At 41.6% G+C, this 20,835-nt stretch overlaps 1 protein-coding gene across 2 annotated transcripts in view; it reads left to right on the top strand.

Annotated features, from left to right (window-relative positions):
- Positions 1 to 3,835, top strand: part of LOC306976019 (single-stranded DNA-binding protein 3) — a 51,734-nt gene extending 47,899 nt beyond the window's left edge. The window contains exons 13-18 of one of the 2 annotated variants that reach the window (XM_079573856.1): positions 1,018 to 1,072; positions 1,406 to 1,476; positions 1,593 to 1,671; positions 3,032 to 3,060; positions 3,155 to 3,256; positions 3,548 to 3,835. In XM_079573856.1, the coding sequence (XP_079429982.1) occupies positions 1,018 to 1,072; positions 1,406 to 1,476; positions 1,593 to 1,671; positions 3,032 to 3,060; positions 3,155 to 3,256; positions 3,548 to 3,577 (366 nt within the window). In that variant the 3' untranslated portion in view covers positions 3,578 to 3,835. The remainder of the gene's footprint in view (positions 1 to 1,017; positions 1,073 to 1,405; positions 1,477 to 1,592; positions 1,672 to 3,031; positions 3,061 to 3,154; positions 3,257 to 3,547) is intronic. The other variant, XM_079573857.1, reaches the window with a different exon arrangement.
- Positions 3,836 to 20,835: the final 17,000 nt, after the last annotated feature.

The raw sequence follows: 20,835 nt of genomic DNA, 5'->3' as shown, positions 1-20,835 counted from the left end.
GTTCATAAAAGACACTTAAGTCTCAACTCACACGGCAAGTTTGTGCACATAATCCCGCAGACTCCAGAATGTATTCACCGAGCTTTGACTGCTGTAGGTCTACACTCCACTTAGGATCCGATTGGGGACAGACTCTGGGATTTGGCAGTGAGAGAGTCACTTTAGGTTTAGTGCAAACTGGTTTACTCATACAATCTGGCATCCGAAAGTGTGGAGGCTCATTCTGCTTTCTGATTGGATAAGCCACCCAAACCGAGACTAGACATGACTAAACAACAATCATAAAAAAACGAAACACAAAACTGTACATACTCTACATCAGGGGTCCTCAGACTTTTTTCTCTGGGGGCCACATTATTGTTCCTGACTGTGATGGGGGGCCGGACCGGGTTGGCTATAATATAGGATTGTATGACCCCGACCAAAATGCCTCATAGTGAAGTAGAGACACTCGCCTGCACAGTCGTCCCCACGACGATATCCACAAGATCAACACATGATTCAGGCACATATTTGTTTCACTGTAGTGGTTTGCGAAAATAATAATCAAGTCTTCACACTTTGTGTTAGTTTCCATTTATTTTTATTTTCAAATAAAACATCATTATGTAATGTGACCAAAGTAATAACTTCTTACACTTGTACTTTACAAGCCTGCGTCACAAGTTTCTCAAAGTACTGTAGTCATTATTCATTCTCTCCACACTCTGTGGTGGTTAAGCTTCATTTACCACGTGGCTATAATGTGTTTATATTCTGATCTCTTATGTAAGTGCCCTCTGCTGGACACATGTGGAATTATTTTGTATTTATTCAAATTGCCCCCTAGTGGCTGGAATGAGTAAACTGGTTATTTAGTTCCGCACAGGAATGGGCAAGAGACTTACTTTTTTTTTTTGACATACTCAGGGATTTGTGCTCTACAAGTCGGGGGCCGGATTAAATCATCTCGGATTTGGCCCGCGAGACGACATTTTAATGTGTGTGTTCTAATGGCTCAATGTGTCTTCTCCCCAGGGTCCTCCAGGGGGCGGTGGTCCACCAGGAACTCCCATCATGCCCAGCCCAGGTGGTGCGTCACCTCTTATCTCCCCAGCACTACACAAATACTGTCACTGTGACTCGCAGTGTATCACCTACTGTCCACAACACCCCACTGAAACGTCTTCCCTCTCAAAACCTGACATCAACTTTTAATCAAAGTTATTACCCATAAGGAGGCCATAGAAATGTACAGGGCATGTATAAACAACATATCCCTTGGAGTTTCTCTCAAATATCAATGCTCCTCAACACATTTGGGGCCCGCAGTAAGATTAAGGCACAGCCCCCCCCCCACTAATCCTACTAACGGCCCTGGATCAAATGTCTCCTCTAACTTTTCTTCTGTCATTGTTTTTGTCAGATTCTACAAACTCCAGTGAAAACATCTACACAATGATGAATCCTATTGGTCCTGGCGGCAACAGACCGAACGTAAGTGAGGATCGGTCATGTTTCTGTTCGTGAATATAAATACACAGCTGCCCCGACTGTCGTTAAAAAAGGATTCACGACAGAGAGTAAGTCTTGTTTTCTCTCTGTTTTGGCAGTTCCCAATGGGGCCAGGACCTGACGGGCCAATGGGGGCGATGGGATCCATGGAGCCGCACCATATGAACGGATCACTAGGTACAGTGTGTTCCAGCGCCACGCCAGTTATTACAATAGGCACCCATTGTTTAAAGCAACAGGGCGTAACTTTTTCACCCAAATAATAATCATTTATTCTGTTACGAGTGAAAAATATCTTAACATGTTCCTTTCAAAATCTCCTTAGACTTTTCGTTAGAAAAAAAGAAATATGAATAATTACGGGTTTTAGAGAAGGGTAGCAGCCAATCAGCTATGTGGTAACTCAAAGACATCAAATATTGAGCCCCATGCACTCGTCCTCTTTCAAATGCTTCATGCTCATGCTCTAACCTGGAATATTCCGCAGTGGTGTTTTAATCTTAACCCCCACCTCCCACCTGCACCGGTCACATCTTCTTTAGATTGGGATTACCCAAATCTAAAAGCTTCTTGAGAAAAGCGTAGAAATAGCAACGAAAACGAGGATGAAAATTAGGGCTGCAACTAACGATTATTTTTTAATCGATTAATCCACCGATTATTTATACGATTAATCGATTAATCGCTTGGCTGTGAAAGGTGCGTGGAAATTGTATTTTTTTCAATTTTTTGACCACATAAAGCTAAAGTGGCGCCGCTTGAGGACATGTTGATGGAGTAAACTTAAAGTAAACGTTTGTAGGAGGCTCTTTGTGCTAATTCTGCTTTCTGATTGGACGAGACAAAGACAAATATTTACGAAATTTACAACGTACAAAACACTGCAGACCCTCACTTTAAAAACAAAGCAGGTTTTCATCCAAAATACATAATTGTCATGTCTTTTTTGCTCAATTTTAGTCTGTGTTTACTAGAAAACGATTAATCGATTACTGGAATAGTTGACAACTATTTTAGTAATCGATTAGTTGTCGATTAATCGATTAGTTGTCGATTAATCGATTAGTTGTCGATTAATCGATTAGTTGTTTCAGCCCTAATGAAAATGCATCAAAAGAGGGACAAAAAACGTAGCAACAATAGCACAATAAAGAAGCGACAAAAGGGAAAACGAAAATGTGATAAAAAGCGATGAAAAAGCAATCGAAAACATAAAAAAACCTCAAAAGTTACGATCAGTTTTGTAAGTCTCAGCTTTCAAATCAGGCATTACACTGGCCTATAAGCTGTAAACTCCAGTCGAGAAGCTTTTGCATTTCGGGTAAAGTTGAAAACTGGAGAAAATGTGCTCAGTTAAGGCGGGGGTTAAGAGGTTAAGGGCAGGCTAAAAAGTATAAACGCTAAATAAAAAATAAAAAATCCTTGATCCAAAAACAACAAATTAAGAGCAAAATGGAGGGAGGGAGAATTCAGTTTTATTCATCATGGAACTGTAACACATAGTCATGAACGTAACGTGTGAACTTGATCGTTTTAGGGTCTGGGGACATGGACGGGTTGCCAAAGGTGAGTCCAGTCAAAGTCCCGGACGTGAACCTTCTATTGAACGGTGTGTGTGAACCGGCTTAATTAACTGCCCTCTCTTTCTCCCACCTCCCAGAGTTCTCCGAATAACATGGGGGGCATGAACAACCCCCCAGGAACGCCGAGGGACGACGGAGAGATGGGCGGGAACTTCTTGAACCCATTCCAAAGTGAAAGTGTAAGTGCGGCCAATGGCATCGCACAGTGCTCCCTTTATGCACCAAAAGACCAGGGGGAAGTACTTCACGATAAGTACTATTAATACGACTACTTTATACTTCTTCTTCTAAAGCGTATGTAAAGCAACGGTATTCTTCCTCTGCTAAACCTTTGTATAAACTCACACAACTGCAAACATCACTTCTGACTGTCTTCTACTGTGTATAGCCTGTCTCGGAGCGCCCTCTGGTGGCTAAACCCAGCCAGTGCCACATCACTAACATGTCTCTCTTTTCTTCTGCCTTTACAGTATTCACCCAACATGACGATGAGCGTGTGATTGCATTTTTTTGCCCCCTACTTTTTCTATTTTTCTCCGTTGTTTCCCCCCACACCCCCTTTAAATTTTTGTACCCCGGCACCTGTTTTTTTTTTGTTTTTTTTTCTTTTCATCTGGAATTGGACCAGCCCCCCGTTCTTTCGACACACACACATACGCCTCATACGGGATTACGGCCCATTCACTGTCCGTCTCTCCTCCTCTTTTTCTGCGACCCTCCTCTTGGGACAGCACCCACGGCACCGCCAAGACTCTTCGAAATGGCTCTTCTTTTTTTTTGTTTTTTTGTTTTTTTGGGCAGGGGTGAAAAGCTAAACCCCCGGGGTGGCAGAAAAGGAACTGTCGGAAAAAACACTAGCCCCGGGGTTAGCTCACCTCCACTTTTTCGGGAGGGGCCTGCGTGAATGGAGGATCTTTGGGGAGGAGGGGGGGCTAAAGGAGACTGAATAAGACAGCCCTCTTCTGGAATCGCAAAACATTTCGGATTTTTTTTTTCCCGCGCCGCAGCGGATTCCCGGGTCGCTACTGAAAACGCCCCCACGTCGTTGTCTGTGTACATTTTTACCAGCGATGTTGTGATGATCCGTTTTTTTTTTGTTTCTATTTTTTTTTTCCTTTTGTGTATGTATTGTATCATTGCTATTTTTATTATTGTTATTAATGATATTGGTATGATATTGTTTTTTTTCTTCTAAAAGTTAGGTTCTGATTTCTTTTCGAAAGGCACATCATTCACGAAGGAAGATGGCGACTTCTAAATGTACTGGCTTGGTCAAGAACCGCACTTTCTCAGCTGGAAAAATACCTTTTCAAAAAAAATGTACTCAATTCAATGGGCTTTGTTTAATGCTTGGGTTCTCTAATTTGTCAGGAAACATTTCAGTAGCCAGTAAGATGCTTAGTAAGTCCTTCAAAACCGTAATTTCAGTGTAAAAAGGAAAAAAAAAGAAAGTGCAGTCCTGAAGGTTATTTGGATTTTGGTACGCAAATAAACCCCACCCTTTTTTTCTTTTTTCTTTTTTAAAAGTCAACCTTTGGTCTTATCAGCTGACCAGGCTAGCACATACCCAACATTTCACCATCACGGTACTTCCCACATCACCCTTCTCCTCTTACCTTTTAATTTTCCTTACGTTTTGAATGACAGACGTTTTTTTTTTAACCACACAGAAGAGAGGCCGCCCCCGCTTCGGTAGCTTCCACGCAGTTAAAAAAAGAAATAAATAAAAAAACATAAAAATGCACAACTATTTATTACTTTTTTTTAAGTGTTAATCCTGTTTTTTTGTTTTGTTTTTGTTAACTGCCGAACTAGTAGCAATGGTGTAAATATGCACTTCCTATTCCGTTTTCTTTTCTCTGTCAATACTGCCATGTTTTTCAAAGGCCCCAAAACCGACCCCTGAGGTGCTCCCTTTATTTAATGCTTTTTAACTCCCCCACCCCGACCCATCCCTGTTCATGCTGCTTCCGCGTCGGACTCTTGTGTTTTGCTGACCACTAGTTTGATACTCAACACACTGTGATGTATGTCTTTCTTACACGAGCGGTCGGCCATCTTGAAAGCGAGCAAGGACTCTGGCCGGTTTAATGTCGACGTTTCGCTGGTGATGTTTTTTTTTTTTTCCTCCTCATCCCACACCGCCACCACCACCTCCTCCTCCTCGCTTATTTTTGTACAAAACTCCCCATCTGTTGATTTTGTAAATACTGTAAAATGCATTTTGATATCATCGACATGTTTTTGATATACACAAGCTAACAGTTGATCATGCTAATTCGGGACAACTGTGCATTTGTTCAGAGATGGATGTGTCTAGCGGAGGTTGATGATGAATGAGAGACCGGACGGGTTAATGGTTTGCTATTTCACTTTCTCCGACACAGCGGGGCAGGGGAGGAACCCTCGTGGCGCTAACCGAATGCTAACGCTTTTCGTTAAGTTTTACCATTTGGCTAGTTCAGGGGCGTCCAAACTTTTTTTCCTGTGGGGCCGCATATTGAAGTGTACACAGGGTGAAGGGCCATAGATCGGTGGTTAGTGCCGCAAAACCTTTGACTAGCAGAGGTTTAAATTGCGCCCCCTTTATTTCTGCTCAAAACCTTCATGCCAGCTCTGTCTCACAGTAAAAGGTTAGTTGTTTGGTTAGAATTTTGTGGAATTATTACATTTCAAATAAAAAGGACGATCTCTGATGATGTGTCCCGATTCAGCAGGAAGGCAGAGGGCCACCAAAAGTTGGTCTGAGGGCCGCATTTGGCCCACGGACCGCACTTAGTTTGGACACCCCTGGGCTAGTTGAATTTTGCTAGTATTTAATATGTGGTTTTCAAATTGTGTTGCACAAACTATAAGTAACTTTCTACCTTTAAAACATAGAGATTGGGATAGAATTTTCAGACGACAAAGAAAATGTTTGGGATTTGACGGCAATCCCAAATTTTTACGACGCAATCCTTATCTTTATAGTATGCTTTTAAGAATACGCCATAGTAAATCTGCTCTTTTAGCTTTGTTTTAACAACATGTCATAGTAGCCTATTCATTGTTTTGCTATTATACTAGCAACGCATTTGTTTAAAATTGGGTTTTAAACTGAATTGAATGCACTTTTCAATTTTCCGACATATAGATACAGACGGCATCTCTGGAATCGCCCATGTATAGAGTTCGGGAATGTCCACAGTTACCATGGAGATCCGCCATCTTTGCAGCTGTTAGCATACATTTCCATAGACTAACATTAGCTAAAAACAGTATAAAAAGTGGAGAAAAAAACAGTGGAACGACTCCGTTAGCGGCTGAGATACTGCTGGTAAATACATCTAACACACTGTGGTCTCCAAGTGTTTTAATGTGAACAATAACTCCAGTATTTTAACTTGTAAAATCTCCATTAGTTTACAATGGCTGCTAATCCCATAATGCTTAGCGATGTGACGTCACATTCCCGAACTCTATGGTCATGTTTGAAAACAGTTAAGGGGGAAACAATTTAGAAATTCTCTAATTATTCAAAAACTACTTTAACAAATGCAGAATATAGTTTTCTACTAAATAAAGATACAAAGACATGGGGAGGAGCAAAGTGGTTCAACAGCCCATAAACACATGAATAACGGAGAATGCTAACTTGATGCTACATGTTAGCATCGGGCTAATGCTAACGGTTAGCTAGCGCTTGCTACAACTGCCGTTTTTTCACTTCTACTGAACAATCTGCTGTGGGAAAATATCCAAATGGGCCCGATTTACACTTGACTTTATTTATGTGATAAATAAGTTGATATTCCACCAGAAAAATGGCTAAAAAGAGGGAAAATTGTGTTTCTCTAAAGATTCTATTTTCCCCCTCGGCGAAGCCACGCCCCCTTCTATGACGAGATGCCTTCTGTATCTATTGATGCTTTTTAAGATGCTTTTTAATGGCGTGCCATAGTTTTGACCTTCATTATCATTCAATTTAATATGAATCTTTATCATGCCATTTTGAGTCTATATGACGCACACTGTAACCAGTTTAAATTCTCGCCTGAACAAATCAATTTCAATTTCAAACGTCAATTGTTTAATTGCTAATATGAGCCAGTGTACCACAGTTTGAGAACCAAATTGTAGACATTTTGAAGATAAAAAAACACTGCATTATGAGGGATGCTGAGTAACATTAGACGGCACGGTAATAGCATGGTAATACAAGATGGAAACAACAACAACTGGAGGATTTTTAAATTGCAAACTGGAAAACATTGCCAGTATTTTCTTGATAATGATGCAGAGACGGGGCAACACAATGCTTTTATTCTTCATTATGTTGTTCTCCATTATCACATTATTCCCATGCTGTTTCTGTGCTGTAAACCAAAAATGCGACCAGTATTATTCCCATTATGATATCGTTTCTATGAGCCAGGCGTTTCCTCCCCTGCCGCTGAAAACCAGTTGTACAAACGCAGTCCTGTGTGTCCTGTAAAAGCCGTTACTTTGGGTCACTTCTGTAATTCTATCGTACTGATGTAAATTACTGTAACATTCAGGAGTATGGAGGAGCAGACGGGGGAATATCGAAGGAACGATTGACTATTTTTTGGCCGTAGTTCCTCGGCGTTCCTCCGGAGGGCAGAGCAGTATTGGGGGTTAAAAAGGCAGTCTGTCCGCGGGGAGTTGCTTTGTATCATGTTAGGGTAGATCCTAAATGTCTCGTGTAGTAAATATAAAGAGGTTCCTTCTTCGTATGTTTCTTTATATTGTAAAATTTCTTTAGACAAAAGATGTTATCAGAAAAAGGTGGGAAAACTGCATCGATGATAAATGTTTTTTTTTTTGTTTTTTTTGTTTTTTTTTCCGTTTGTATTTTTCGTTGTTTTTAAGTTCATCAAAGTCGTCAGTCGTTTTTGCCTGTGTCCCCCTTGTTGTAGATACATATTAAAAACAAATAAAATGAACTCACTCTTTTTTGCCATGAAAGTGCGTCTTTGCTTGCTATTGTAGGAAAAAAAATGAGTAAAAATATCGCAAAAAAAATATCGGATCGCGATATTCGGTATCCGTATCGCAAGAAGCCGCAATATATCGCGTTTGATGTCTTGTTTTGAATTTAGCTACTTACGATTTGTGTTTAAACTCTTCACCCCCCGCCTTAACCGAGCACATTTTTCTCCAGTTCGAAATCTCACATCATTTTTTATAGGCCTTAGCTTTCAAATGAAGCGCTATACACTGGCCTACAGGCTGTGAGCTCCGGTCAAAGCTGAACTGGGAAAAAATGTGGTTATTTTGAATCGAACATGTCGTGTTGAAATGGCTAGTGAAATATCGCAATGTCGGCGTTATCGCGATTTTGCAGTAAAAGGTAAGTGAGAGTACTTTACCTTTGTAACATACTCTTCCTATATTGGCCACACCCACAATGTAATGCTATATAATGCTATACTCTTATACATGAAAGGCCCAGAGAAAAATACATTGGGAATCTTGCCTTTGTGATTTGTATGTGCACAAAACTAACCAGCATCTGATTCAGCGTTAGGGCTTGTCTATTGCAATTCATGTTCTCTTCTCTAACATAATCGTTTCATTCGGGAATAAGGGAATAGAGATTTTCAAACCTCATCGTCTGGACTGGGTTCGTTGGTTGTGGCACGAGTCTAAATAGCTCTAGCTTGTGTGTTTAACCAGTCTTACATTTTGAAGAGCGAGAAGAGGCTTCTGAAGATCGAAGTGAAGCCAGTCCAGTTGACAATCTTTTGAAAATTGAAACTACGATAAGACCATTTTATTTGGTTTGTATAACTATCCTTCAAAAATTGGCCAATGACATATCCAGACATTTCAATTTTATGTATGATTTGAATATGGATTGTCAATGCTATCATACAGTCTCTGTGGAAAGCATTGTAGCCTAGTGTACATGGAGATTGATAGTAGAGGTCGACCGATATATCAGCTGGTTGATATACCGGGTCGATATGTGGGGATTTTACAATATCGGCTGTCGGCTGATCAAGTGCTGATAAAAGCCGGGGCCAAAAACAAGTCCTCCAACAACTCGCAATGAAAATGGGTTAGCCACAAGTCTGTTAAACACAAGTTTCAACGACTAAACCTCAGTGAATATGGGACATGCTGCATGTCGTTTTGAAGAAGTCAGTATTAACTTCCGCAATTGTATTTTTAATCGCCGCGCCAAATGCCACGGCTAGCAACAGTATGTTAATGCTAACGGCAACATGCTAATGCTAATGGAAACTATTCAAAGCTGGGACAGAAACTATGATTGAATCAGGATTATAGACCAGACATTTGGATTGGCATCAGTCAATAGAAAGCCCCCCAAAAATCGGCATCGGCTTTAGAAAAACCCATATCGATCGACCTCTAGTCCTAGACCTTGACCTTCTCGGTGTGAGGCAGGAACTCTAGCTACTTATTCACTGTCTTATTGTTGGTCTGCTGCCACTGTACAACTCTCCTGAAAAAGAAGTTTGAATTATATTTCTAATATTCTACGCAAAAGCACAGTTTTCTCTACACTGAAGGTCCGGCTCGTCTCTCCTGCTGTCCTCTGCTCATGTGGGCTACTTGCCTTGGCCTCAGCAGTGCGGCCCTAACCGACTCTTTAGTGCAGGGGGGCGGGGCTGTGTCGGGAGGGCGGGGCAAAAACAACACGCTTTTACACGCTAACTTGGAATCTGTGCCACGACTCGAGGTTGACTTGTTCCGCAAAGGCGGCAAGTGTAACGGCTCTAAACCTAGCTCCGGCATTGTGTTGCGTCTTCCCCAGGAGCGTGGCACCGGACAGGGGGGTAACCGGCCCTGATCTCGGGGGTCAGGAGGAGGGTCAGAGAGGGTCAGTAGGGATTGGTAGACGCCCGGGTCGTGCTCTCGCTCTGTGACGCTCCTGTCGAAAGCCTGGCGGAGGTAGGCCAGGTCGGGAATCGCCAGCCACGGCTCTGAAAGCCCCCTCTGCGTCGCCGCGCTCTTGGCCTCTCCTCTGACTGGTGGAAGATAAAGATCAGGGTTAAGAGGCTCATCCGGCTTCTATCAGGTTTACTTTACTTTATACTGTGACCATCGGTGGTCAAAGTACTTGATTTAATGACTTTCATAAACGTACTACTCAAATGTTCAATAAAAGTTACTGGATTATTGCAAAAGTACTGAAGTAAAGCTGGCTGCGAAATCTTTTTGGCTTCAAAACACAATAACAACTTCACAATATGATAATACGTATCCTGATGCAGAGTTCTGGATACGATACATATCGCGATTCAAGTGTATCGCAATAGAGTGTCCATAAGACTATATATATCCCCAATTTTAAGAAAAAAGGATCTTATACTGTAGATGCACAAATGGAGGTTTTTTTATCATGCTCAATAGCTCAGTGTGCAAGTTAAGCCTTTTATTGGAGTAGTTAAAGTGCATGTTGTGAGACATTCTGACTAAAGATTTTGGTTGGACAAGCTTATTAGCGTATCACGTAGCGTATCAAGTACTGACGTACTTCGTAACGATATATTGCTGGCTTGTTGCACAATGTGGCTATGCTAGTTCCTCTGAGCTGAAGCTGTGGGCGCTAGTACTTCCTGTCCGTATTAATTTCCATTAAGATTAGCTTAGACTCGTTCGAATCATCGGATTTCCTAAAGATTCTGTGGTGGACAGTGAGTTTCTGGTAGACGATCACTTCCTGCAGGTTAACGAGCTGCTGTACAGTGTAAATGTCTCCGTAGAGGAGACGTCTGTGTTTATATGGATCAGTGAGTTTGTCTTGAAGCTAAAGGCTAACATTCATTTCATGCATTATACAATTTGAAATAGTGCCTCAAATATCAATTAATACTTACATTTTTTTAGTGCTATATATTTTTATTCAATTTTTTTATAGCATGTTAGCCTTTAGCTTCAAGACAAGCTATCAATCCTTTATGATCACAGGTGTCTCCTCGGAACTCGTTACATCCTACATTAAGATTTGAACACACAGTAAATGATCATCTACCAGAAACTCACCAACTCGCCCACCACGTAATCTTTAGAAAATATGATTATTATCCGAGGTCCGAGCTCATCTCTATAGGAAAAGAATACAGACAGGAAGTACTAGCGCTCACAACTACAGGTCAGAGGAACTAGCATAGCCATACCGTGCAACAAGCCAATATATTAAACACAGGCCCAGAATTCACTCTCTGCACAGCGACACATCGGGAACAAACCTTCTTTCTTGTTGTGAGTTAGTGGACTTTAACTGTACATCTCCACAGCGCCACCTACTGTTCTGGAGTGTTGATCATAGGGGCTTTAAATGGGGGTAAAACACTTACAAGTTTAACTTTTTATTTTGGAGCCGTTATAGAAATATAGTGGGGTAGAAAATATTATGCAGTATTTATCTTTCAAAAGTAAGTTCTCAACACAAATACTACTTAAGTATAGTAGTTCTGGGTCAAATTTAGGACAAGTCGAACCAAATGGGCTAAAAATCTGCGTTTGGAGAAGGAATAAAAGACATTAGACCATGCACACATCTACCAGGAGCACATGAGTGAACATGACCGTGCTCCTCCTCCATGTACACGCAACAAGCTGCACTCACGGGCCGTCCCGAAGTTGAACACGTTGCCTCCTCCCGGGGAGTTGGGCGCGCTCGTTTTGAGGACCACGCCAGACGGGGAAGTGCAGGAGGAAGGGGTGGAGTCAGGAGCGACGGGGAGGTTCAGGTAATGCTTGGTGTTTCGATTCGTCGGGTCTGTAGCTATGATGACGATGACGTCTCGGCCCTTGGCTCTGCAGGCTTCCACCATCATCTGGAAGACGGATTTTGAGGACGTTATGGTCCATGTGGCAGTGGCAATAGTCTCATAATCCAGATATATGGGTCAAATACAGATGACATTAAGTATACAAATATTTAGCCTCTTACCCCCCGCCTTTTCTCCAGCTCAGCTTTACCCAAATCCAGCCAGTGTAACGCTTCATTTGAAAGCTAGGACCTACAAAACACATCTAAATGGATGCAGATTTAGATTTTGTAGATTTGTGTGAAGCCAAACTGGATACAATGTGCTTGGTTCAGGTGGAGGTTAAGAAGTTAAATAACATATATAATCTTGTGGCTGTCAAAATTAATCGCGATTAATCAAAAACATAATTAATCACTTTATTGTCCCCGTATGGAAATTTGTCCTTTGCATTTGACCCATCCTTCGATGTCGCTGGGGCAACACATCTCTGTGATGTGGAGCCAGGCTGATGGTCAGAATCACCTGGCTGGAGGATTCACCTATTGCGCTTGCGCATGTGAGGAAACCTACGCAGACACGGGGAGAACCATGCAATCCCCACACAGAAAGGCCCCGTCCAGGTGGGAATCGAACCTGGGACCTTCTAGCTGTGAAGTGGCAGCGCTAACCGCTGTGGTAATGTGCAATCCGTGTAATCGCGATTAATCACATCATATGTTTTGTATCTGAGCCACACGTGACCCGAAAGACAAAGCACTTGTATTAACTACATATTGTAAGCCAGGAGTCTCCAATCTTTTATGAAACAAGAGCTACTCTAATGATCCTATTTCAACAAAAATGATCTTAATTTTGTCCTTTTTACTCTACTGTATGAACCTAAAAGTTTGCAGATCCTGTCAAAAATGTTCGCACCAAAGAAAACATATCTAAAATGGGACTCGATCCCGGTTAAAACCTGTTGGGCTTTTCCTATAATTATGAAACTGTGAATATTTGGTTAAAGGGACTATATACGGAGTTTATGTGTAGAATGAGCTCAACTGCCTCTAAAATCCTGCACTGTCACTCAAAAAGTTGTTACTTCGGGTCTGAAGTAGCCTGGTTTTACCACACCCTCGTACTTACTTCGCTTCGCTTCACAACTGAGCTCCGTTATCAGGTGGGAGGCGTGAACTCCTTTGAAACGATTGAATCACTAGCGTTTGGCCGCGATGTATGTAAAGCTGTTCCTTGCACATTCCAAGGCTTCATTTTTAACTTCTGGATATTTGGGAGCCGAGCCTGGTCGGATTGAAGAGCTTCCTTTACTTTCGTATCTGCCGCCATTACCAAACTACAACCAGCAAATGCGGCGCAAATGCTTGACGTCACCTACAAGCCCCGCCTCCCCCGCTCACTGAATGGTTGGTTGAAATTCAACCGATGTAACGCGGCCACTGAGATCAGACCCAGACGTACATGTAGGGAAATTATCATTGACCAGAGTTTACGGATGGCTAAGGCCAGGCTAGGTCTGAAGTGCTGTCATGCACGAGCTTAATGTAGAACCTGCAATTACGCGTAAGACCTAAGGAGGCAGTAGTGAGTATAAAAATGACCAACTTGCATCTATTCTCTTTAATGAAATGTGCAATCAATTGGCTTGTCGCGCAATGTGGCTACGCTAGTCCCTCTGAGCTGAAGTTGTGGGCGCTAGCACTTCCTGTATTAATTTCCATTAAGATTAGCTTAGACCAGGGGCGGACTGGGACTGAAAAACGGCCCTGGACTCCGGCCCAAATTAGAGTAAATTAAAGTGATAGTCTGTAAGTTTGCAGAGTGAGGAGAGATAGAGGGAAATTTGAAAGTAAATTCCTCCCTTCTTGGACCAGAAAGCCCTTCTTAGTTTGCAAAATCAAGCTCCTCCCCCTCCCTCCTGATTGGCCTCACAGGAAAAGCTCGTCTCATTGGTCAACGCGGGAGGATACTAAACTCCGATTAGCTGCTGAGATTATTATTACTTACTTTACTTCAAAATGCAAGACCGTGTAGTCAATTTTGCACATTTTATAAAATTGAGGGGCCAGATGGGGGGCCCTAGAGCCAGTGGCCCTTCTGTGCCCTTCCAGAATGGGCATATGGCCAGTCCGCCCCTGGCTTAGACCCATTCGATCATCGTATTTCCTAAAGATTCTGTGGTTGACAGTGAGTTCCTGGTAGATGATCACTTTCTGCAGGAGAAGTCTGTGTTTATAAGGATCAGTGAGTTTGTCTTGAAGCTAAAGGCTAACATTCATTTCATGCATTATACAATTTGAAATAGCATGTTAGCCTTTAGCTTCAAGACAAACGATCAGTCCTTTATGATCACAGGTGTCTCCTCTGAACTTGTTAAATCCTACAAGATTTGACCACACAGTAAATGATCATCTACCGGGAACTCACTGCCCACAACATGATCTGTAGACAATATGATTATTGTTCCAGGAAAAGAATACAGACAGGAAGTACTGGCGCCCACAACTTCAGGTCAGAGGAACTAGCATAGCCATTACCGCCAATTGTCATATGTTTAACCCCTTAACTCCCACCTGAACCGGGCACATTTTCTCCAGTTTGGCTTTACCCGAGTCCAAAAGCTTCTGGGAAAAAGCTGTGAAAATAGCAGCAACAAAGCTGAGACGAAAACAATGATGGAAATGTGACAAAAAAGTGAGAAAACATTGACAAAAAAGTGACGAAAAATTCATGAAAAAGTGGCAAAAATGTCACAAAAAATTGACAATAAAATGACAAAAATGTGCCAAAAAAATTACAACAAAATTACAAAAATGTGATAAAAACTTTACGAAAAAATGACAAAAATGTGACAAAAATGACCAAAAAATGACCAAAATGTGACAAAAAAATGACAAAAATGTGATAAAAATGACAAAAAAATGACAAAAATGTGATAAAAATGTGACCAAAAAATGACAAAAACTTGACAAAAAAATGACAAAAATGTGATAAAAAATTGACCAAAAAATGACAATAACGTGACCAAAAATTACATAAATGATTTGAATACCCAACAAAAAAATGATGGAAAAAAAATCTGATGACGTGAGGAAAAAGATCCTCTCGGTTCAGGCGGGAGTTAAGAGGTTAAAATGTAAGTGTTTTATGTTGGACAAGTATAAAAAATGAATATAATTGTTAGAGAAAAATTAACCGTGATTAATAGCGATTAATCGAATTGCACAAGTGTGATTAATCTTGATTAAAAAAGAATCGATTGTCGATTGACAGCCCAAATAATCTTACAAATACGCTTTGCATCATTCTATTCTTGACTTCCTAGGATATATAACATTTCAGACGGCCTGCCAAATATCACTCCTAATTGGACAAAACATTTTAGTGATGACTCATGCCAAATCAAATCTGTGAGTCATCCTTTATCCAGAACAGAGAAAAGATAGTGAAATCATAAATTAAACATGCTGAAGTTGAAATCAGTGGCTGCACATGTAGTAAGACAGACATGCACACGCTGACCCTGAGTGTGGGCGGGTGCTGCGCCTTGACTGCGTAGACCAGCGCTGAAGCCCCGCACCGGTCCTGTAATGTGGGGTCAGCTCCGGCGGACAGCAGCCTGGACACCACAGTGGAGCTCCTCCGCAGACAGGCCAACATGAGGGCAGTCCGGCCCGCCTGGTCCTGGGCGTCTGGGTCCACCTCAACACACAGACAAGTGATCACCTCGTCAACAAAGCCTGACAATATTGAGCAGATTCAATTTTTCATTTTTTCCCCAATATTGTGCCACTCTATTGTCATTTCTATTTTCGATATAGATATAAGGTTAAATGGTAAAACAGACCATTTTAAATTGATTTGCCTGACCTTGTTTTGCAGCAGGTAGTCGATGAGTTTGAGGGCTTCCCGTCCCGTCGCCGCATCGTCCCGCAGATGTTTGCAGGCAGCCAGCAGAGCGGTATCCCCTCGGCGGTTGCGCCCGTTCACATCCGCCCCTCCCTCCACCAGGACGCGGACCAGGCGCAGCTTCCCCGACGACGCCCCGTCCACCAGCGGGTTCCAATCCGACAGGTCCCCCATGAGTCTGGAGGATAGATGCAATTTTAACCCAATTTTGTCTCACTTCATCTCGTGCCCGTCTCAGTGTCCACCTGCTGTCGTCTCCCAAAATGAAAGCCAGTCCTGACCAGCTTCTCTCTGGGCATCGTCATCTAAAACTTCTAAACCGTGGGGGCAAATGTCACAAAACGCCTGTGGAGCGCTACAAAGGGGAAGGCTCGATAGAAGTTTGCTTTGAAATCATCCGGCTGGACACACATCTGTGTTCAAATACCACCAAAACATCCTGTAAACAACTTCAAAAACAACCATCATCAATATGCAACTTATTGGGTGTATTGTATTGTATTGTGGACCATGACTAACCATTTAAAGAGGGGGTATTATGCTTTTTTCAATCCCATAGCACCAGTCTATATCACACTACAATGATGACCAAACCTTCTGTTGGTCTGTAAATGCAGTAAATTAGAATAACTGCCTTGTATAAAATGGCTCTCTCAAAATGGCTGTAGCGAATGTCTTGAAATAGGCCTCTGTCTCTTTAAGAACCTCTGACTCTTTCAGACACGCCCCCTCCACAATCTGTCTGTGGCATCAGTGGGGAGGGGGTTCTGCTGAGGAGCAGTGGTTGGTTACTGGGCTGGTGACGAAAGCTCGGAGGCGTCTCCAGGAGGTGGGGGCGTTCCTAGGAGGACTCAGGCAAACCTATCCCTAAAATGGCCGCCATCAGAGTTTTTACAGATGACTCAAAAATACGTGAATGTGCCAAGGCGACACTTCAGGCATGTTTTTAATGAGGGAATGACATAAGAACATGATGAAAAGCTTGAAAAAGTCGATTTTGCATAATACCCCCCCTTTAAAACTTGAATTGTTTGTACACAAAACATATCAGGTACAGGGTCTTTACAAATGGCGACCATCATACATACCAGTCTAGTGTGTAGTGTTGGACCGGCCATATGTCCATCCTGGAAGAGCAACAGAAGGGCCACCGGTCTGCCCTCTCCATTTTCTCCTTTAACTTCTTACCCCCGGAAACCGAGCTTTACTCAAATCTAAAAGCTTAAAAGAAAAAGCTGTATCAAAATACTGCTGAAAACGAGGATGAAAATGGAAGAAAAATGTGCGGGGAAAGCGGCAAAAAAACAAGACGAAAACGTGACAGAAAAACCGACAAATAAAGAGACGAAAACACAATAAAGTAAAGGGGAAAAAAAGTAACAAAAAAGCCACAAAAACATGGCAAAAAAGTGACGAAAAAGTGATGGAAACACACGACAACAAAGCAATGAAAAAAGCCATGAAAAAGCAACAAAAGAAAGGGACAAAAACACAGCAAAGAGCTACAAACAAGTAATGAAAAAGCAACACAAAGCAACACGAACATGACAAAAAGGTGACCAACACGTGGCGACAATGTGGCAAAAAGTTACAATCACTTTTGTTGGTCTTAGCTTTCAAATGAGGCTGTTGCTCTCCAGTTGAGAAGCGTTTAGATTTGGGTAAAGCCGAACTGTCTTTGTGTGTCCTCATTTCATTTCATTTATTAATTTATCTGAGTGGGACAGTGCATATTAATGAACAGACAACTAGTGCTGTAAATGTGCCGGATTTAGCTCAAGGCTCATTTCCATCCGCAGTCCCATAAAAAACAAGACATACATACAAAATATAAAACACATAGGCCACAACACACAGCAGTGCATTACAGACAAAACAGGCAAGGACAACAACTACACAATACATAAAGTGCATCTCTTTCATAGGCCACTCCCCTCGTCCCTCCCACTCACACACCTGTACCTGCAAGGATTTTAAAATATGTTCCTGTCTAATGCCTTTTAATGGTCACACCTTTGTTGGCAGAAAAGTTGTTCTTTCAGTTGTCTCTTAGGTGCTGCTTTGTCGAACTGTCATAGGTAGAGTGTTAAACTAGAACAAGCCTTAATGGAAAGCACGTTTTGTGTTTTTGTTGCTTTTTCGCCGCTTTTTTGTTTCTTGTTTTTGTCCGTTTTCCATCGCATTTTTGTGGCTTTTTTGTTGCTTTTTATCATTCTTTTATTGTGCTAATGTTGCTTTTCCTGAACCTTTTTTCCCGCTCTTTTTCTGCTTTTTTTTTTAACCCTTATTTTTTGGTTGCGATTTTATCCTCGTTTTCGTCTCCATTTTGACGCTTTGTTCAAGAAGCTTTTAGATCTGGGTAAATCCAAACTGGAGACAATGCTCAGGCGGGGGTTATGAGCAAAAGTCCTTTTTCTTTGTTTCCTCTTTAGTTTAGTTTTTTTTCCCTCCCAAAAAGAAAGTGACACCTGTTTGCATGTCACGCAAAACAAACTCGTTTGCAGCACGGGGTCATTTGAATGTGACGTCAGCGACAGAGCAGTAAATGCCCAGGACGAGCTCGAGCTGACAGAGCGCACGCAGGGCGCACGCAGAGCGCACGCAGAGCGCACACAGAGCGCGCATTTAAAGGCACAATTTCCCTTCATCGCTGATTAAAGCATTAGCATAAAAAAGTGGAAGTACTTACGTAAACACTACGTAAGGGTTTATTTACGTCCCTCGGCCAATCAGACTCCAGCCGTCATGACGTAACGCGCTCTGAAGCGGAGTTGCCAGATCCGCTCACAGGCCGCTTTCATCTGAGTGTTTGGACAGCCAAATTGATATACATGGATAGATTATGTCCTAAATGAATCGAAAATGACTCTATTGGCTTTTAATTAATAGGCTACACTGAAGCCCAAGGGTTTCCAACAGGCTTCAATTCAGCCCACAACTTGTAGAGCACAGATTCCTGTGTAAAAAAAAAAAAAGTAAGTCTCGAGCCCATTCCTGTCTGGAGTTTTGATTTTTTTTTTAAAGAAATAACCAGAATGCTCACCACTAGGGCTTAAAATTTAAGATGTCAAAAAAAGCCGAGGGCGCTGACATAATAAGAGATCAGTATAAACAACACATTATAGCCACCTGGGAAAATGGTCCGGACTGACCATATGTCCATTCTGGAAGAGGCTCTAAGGCCACCGGTCTGGCCTCTCAATTTTCTCCTCCAACTTTAACCGGGCTTTACCCAAATCTAAAAGCTTAAAAGCATCAAAATAGCGACAAAAACAAGGAGGAAAACGGAACAAAAATGTGCTGGAAAAGCAACAAAAACACAACAACAAAGAGTCAAAAACACAACAACAAAGAGTCAAAAACACAACAACAAAGAGTCAAAAACACAACAAAGAGTCAAAAACACAACAACAAAGAGTCAAAAACACAACAACAAAGAGTCAAAAACACAACAACAAAGAGTCAAAAACACAACAACAAAGAGTCAAAAACACAACAAAGAGTCAAAAACACAACAACAAAGAGTCAAAAACACAACAAAGAGTCAAAAACACAGCAACAAAGAGTCAAAAACACAACAACAAAGAGTCAAAAACACAACAAAGAGTCAAAAACACAACAACAAAGAGTCAAAAACACAACAAAGAGTCAAAAACACAACAACAAAGAGTCAAAAACACAACAACAAAGAGTCAAAAACACAACAACAAAGAGTCAAAAACACAACAAAGAGTCAAAAACACAACAACAAAGAGTCAAAAACACAACAAAGAGTCAAAAACACAGCAACAAAGAGTCAAAAACACAACAACAAAGAGTCAAAAACACAACAAAGAGTCAAAAACACAGCAACAAAGAGTCAAAAACACAACAAAGAGTCAAAAACACAACAACAAAGAGTCAAAAACACAACAACAAAGAGTCAAAAACACAACAACAAAGAGTCAAAAACACAACAACAAAGAGTCAAAAACACAACAACAAAGAGTCAAAAACACAACAACAAAGCAATGAAAAAGCAACAAAAAAAATGCAAAAATGCAACAAAAGACAAAAGATGCGACGACGACGTGACAAAAAGTCAACTTTCAAGCTTTCAAATGAGGCGTTACACTGTTGCTCTCCAGTCGAGAAGCTTTTAGATTTGGGTAAAGCCGAACTGGAGAAAATGCATGAGAAAGTGTCGCATTTACGCTAATTTGGGCCAGGCTGGTCAGAGTCCAGGGCCGTTTTTCAGTCCCAGTCCGCCCCTGTAGCTGAACACCACCACAGTGTGTGGAGTACAGGAATAATGACTACAGAGAAGGAGAAACCTGTGACACAGGCTTGTCAAGTGCAATGCAAGTGTAAGCCTTTTTTTTAAAATAAACATTTCAAGGGGGGGTATTATACAAAATTGACTTTTTCAAGCTTTACATCCTGTTATTATGTCATTCCCTCAATAAAAACATGCCTGAAGTGTTCACGTATTTTTGAGTAATCTGTAAAAACTCTGATGGCGGCCATTTTAGGGATAGGTTTGCCTGAGTCCTCCTAGGAACGCCCCCACCTCCTGGAGACGCCTCCGAGCTTTCGTCACCAGCCGAGTAACCAACCACTGCTCCTCAGCAGAACCCCCTCCCCACTGATGCCACAGACAGCGTGTGGAGGGGGCGTGTCGGAAAGGCTCAGAGGTTCTTAAAGAGACAGAGGCCTATTTCAAGACATTCACTACAGCCATTTTGAGAGAGCAATATTATACAAGGCAGTTATTCTAATTTACTGCAACTGGTGCTATGTGACTGAAAAAAGCATAATACCCCCTCTTTAAGGCTACAGTCCTGTCAGGCGCAGTATTAGGCCTATTAATTGATTGAAAAAAGTTTCAAAAAATTAAAAATTTTCACAAACATAAGATCAAAATGTATAGAAAACAAAGCATAATTGAACTATTCGGAGAAAACGGGGCTTAGTTACACTGAGCAGTGAGCAAAACGATGAAGTGTTGTATTGTGACATGTGTAGAGCACACTTTTACATGTAGCTAAAAAAATAAAAAATAAAAATAAAAAAAACTTTTACATGTAGCTAATTATGGCTTAAATCAAAAAACGTAAAAA

Source organism: Gobius niger, assembly GCF_951799975.1.
Source record: "Gobius niger genome assembly, chromosome: 16".
Taxonomy (NCBI): domain Eukaryota; kingdom Metazoa; phylum Chordata; class Actinopteri; order Gobiiformes; family Gobiidae; genus Gobius; species Gobius niger.
The sequence above is the reverse complement of the archived record's forward strand: the minus strand, read 5'-3'. Positions and strand labels throughout refer to the sequence as shown.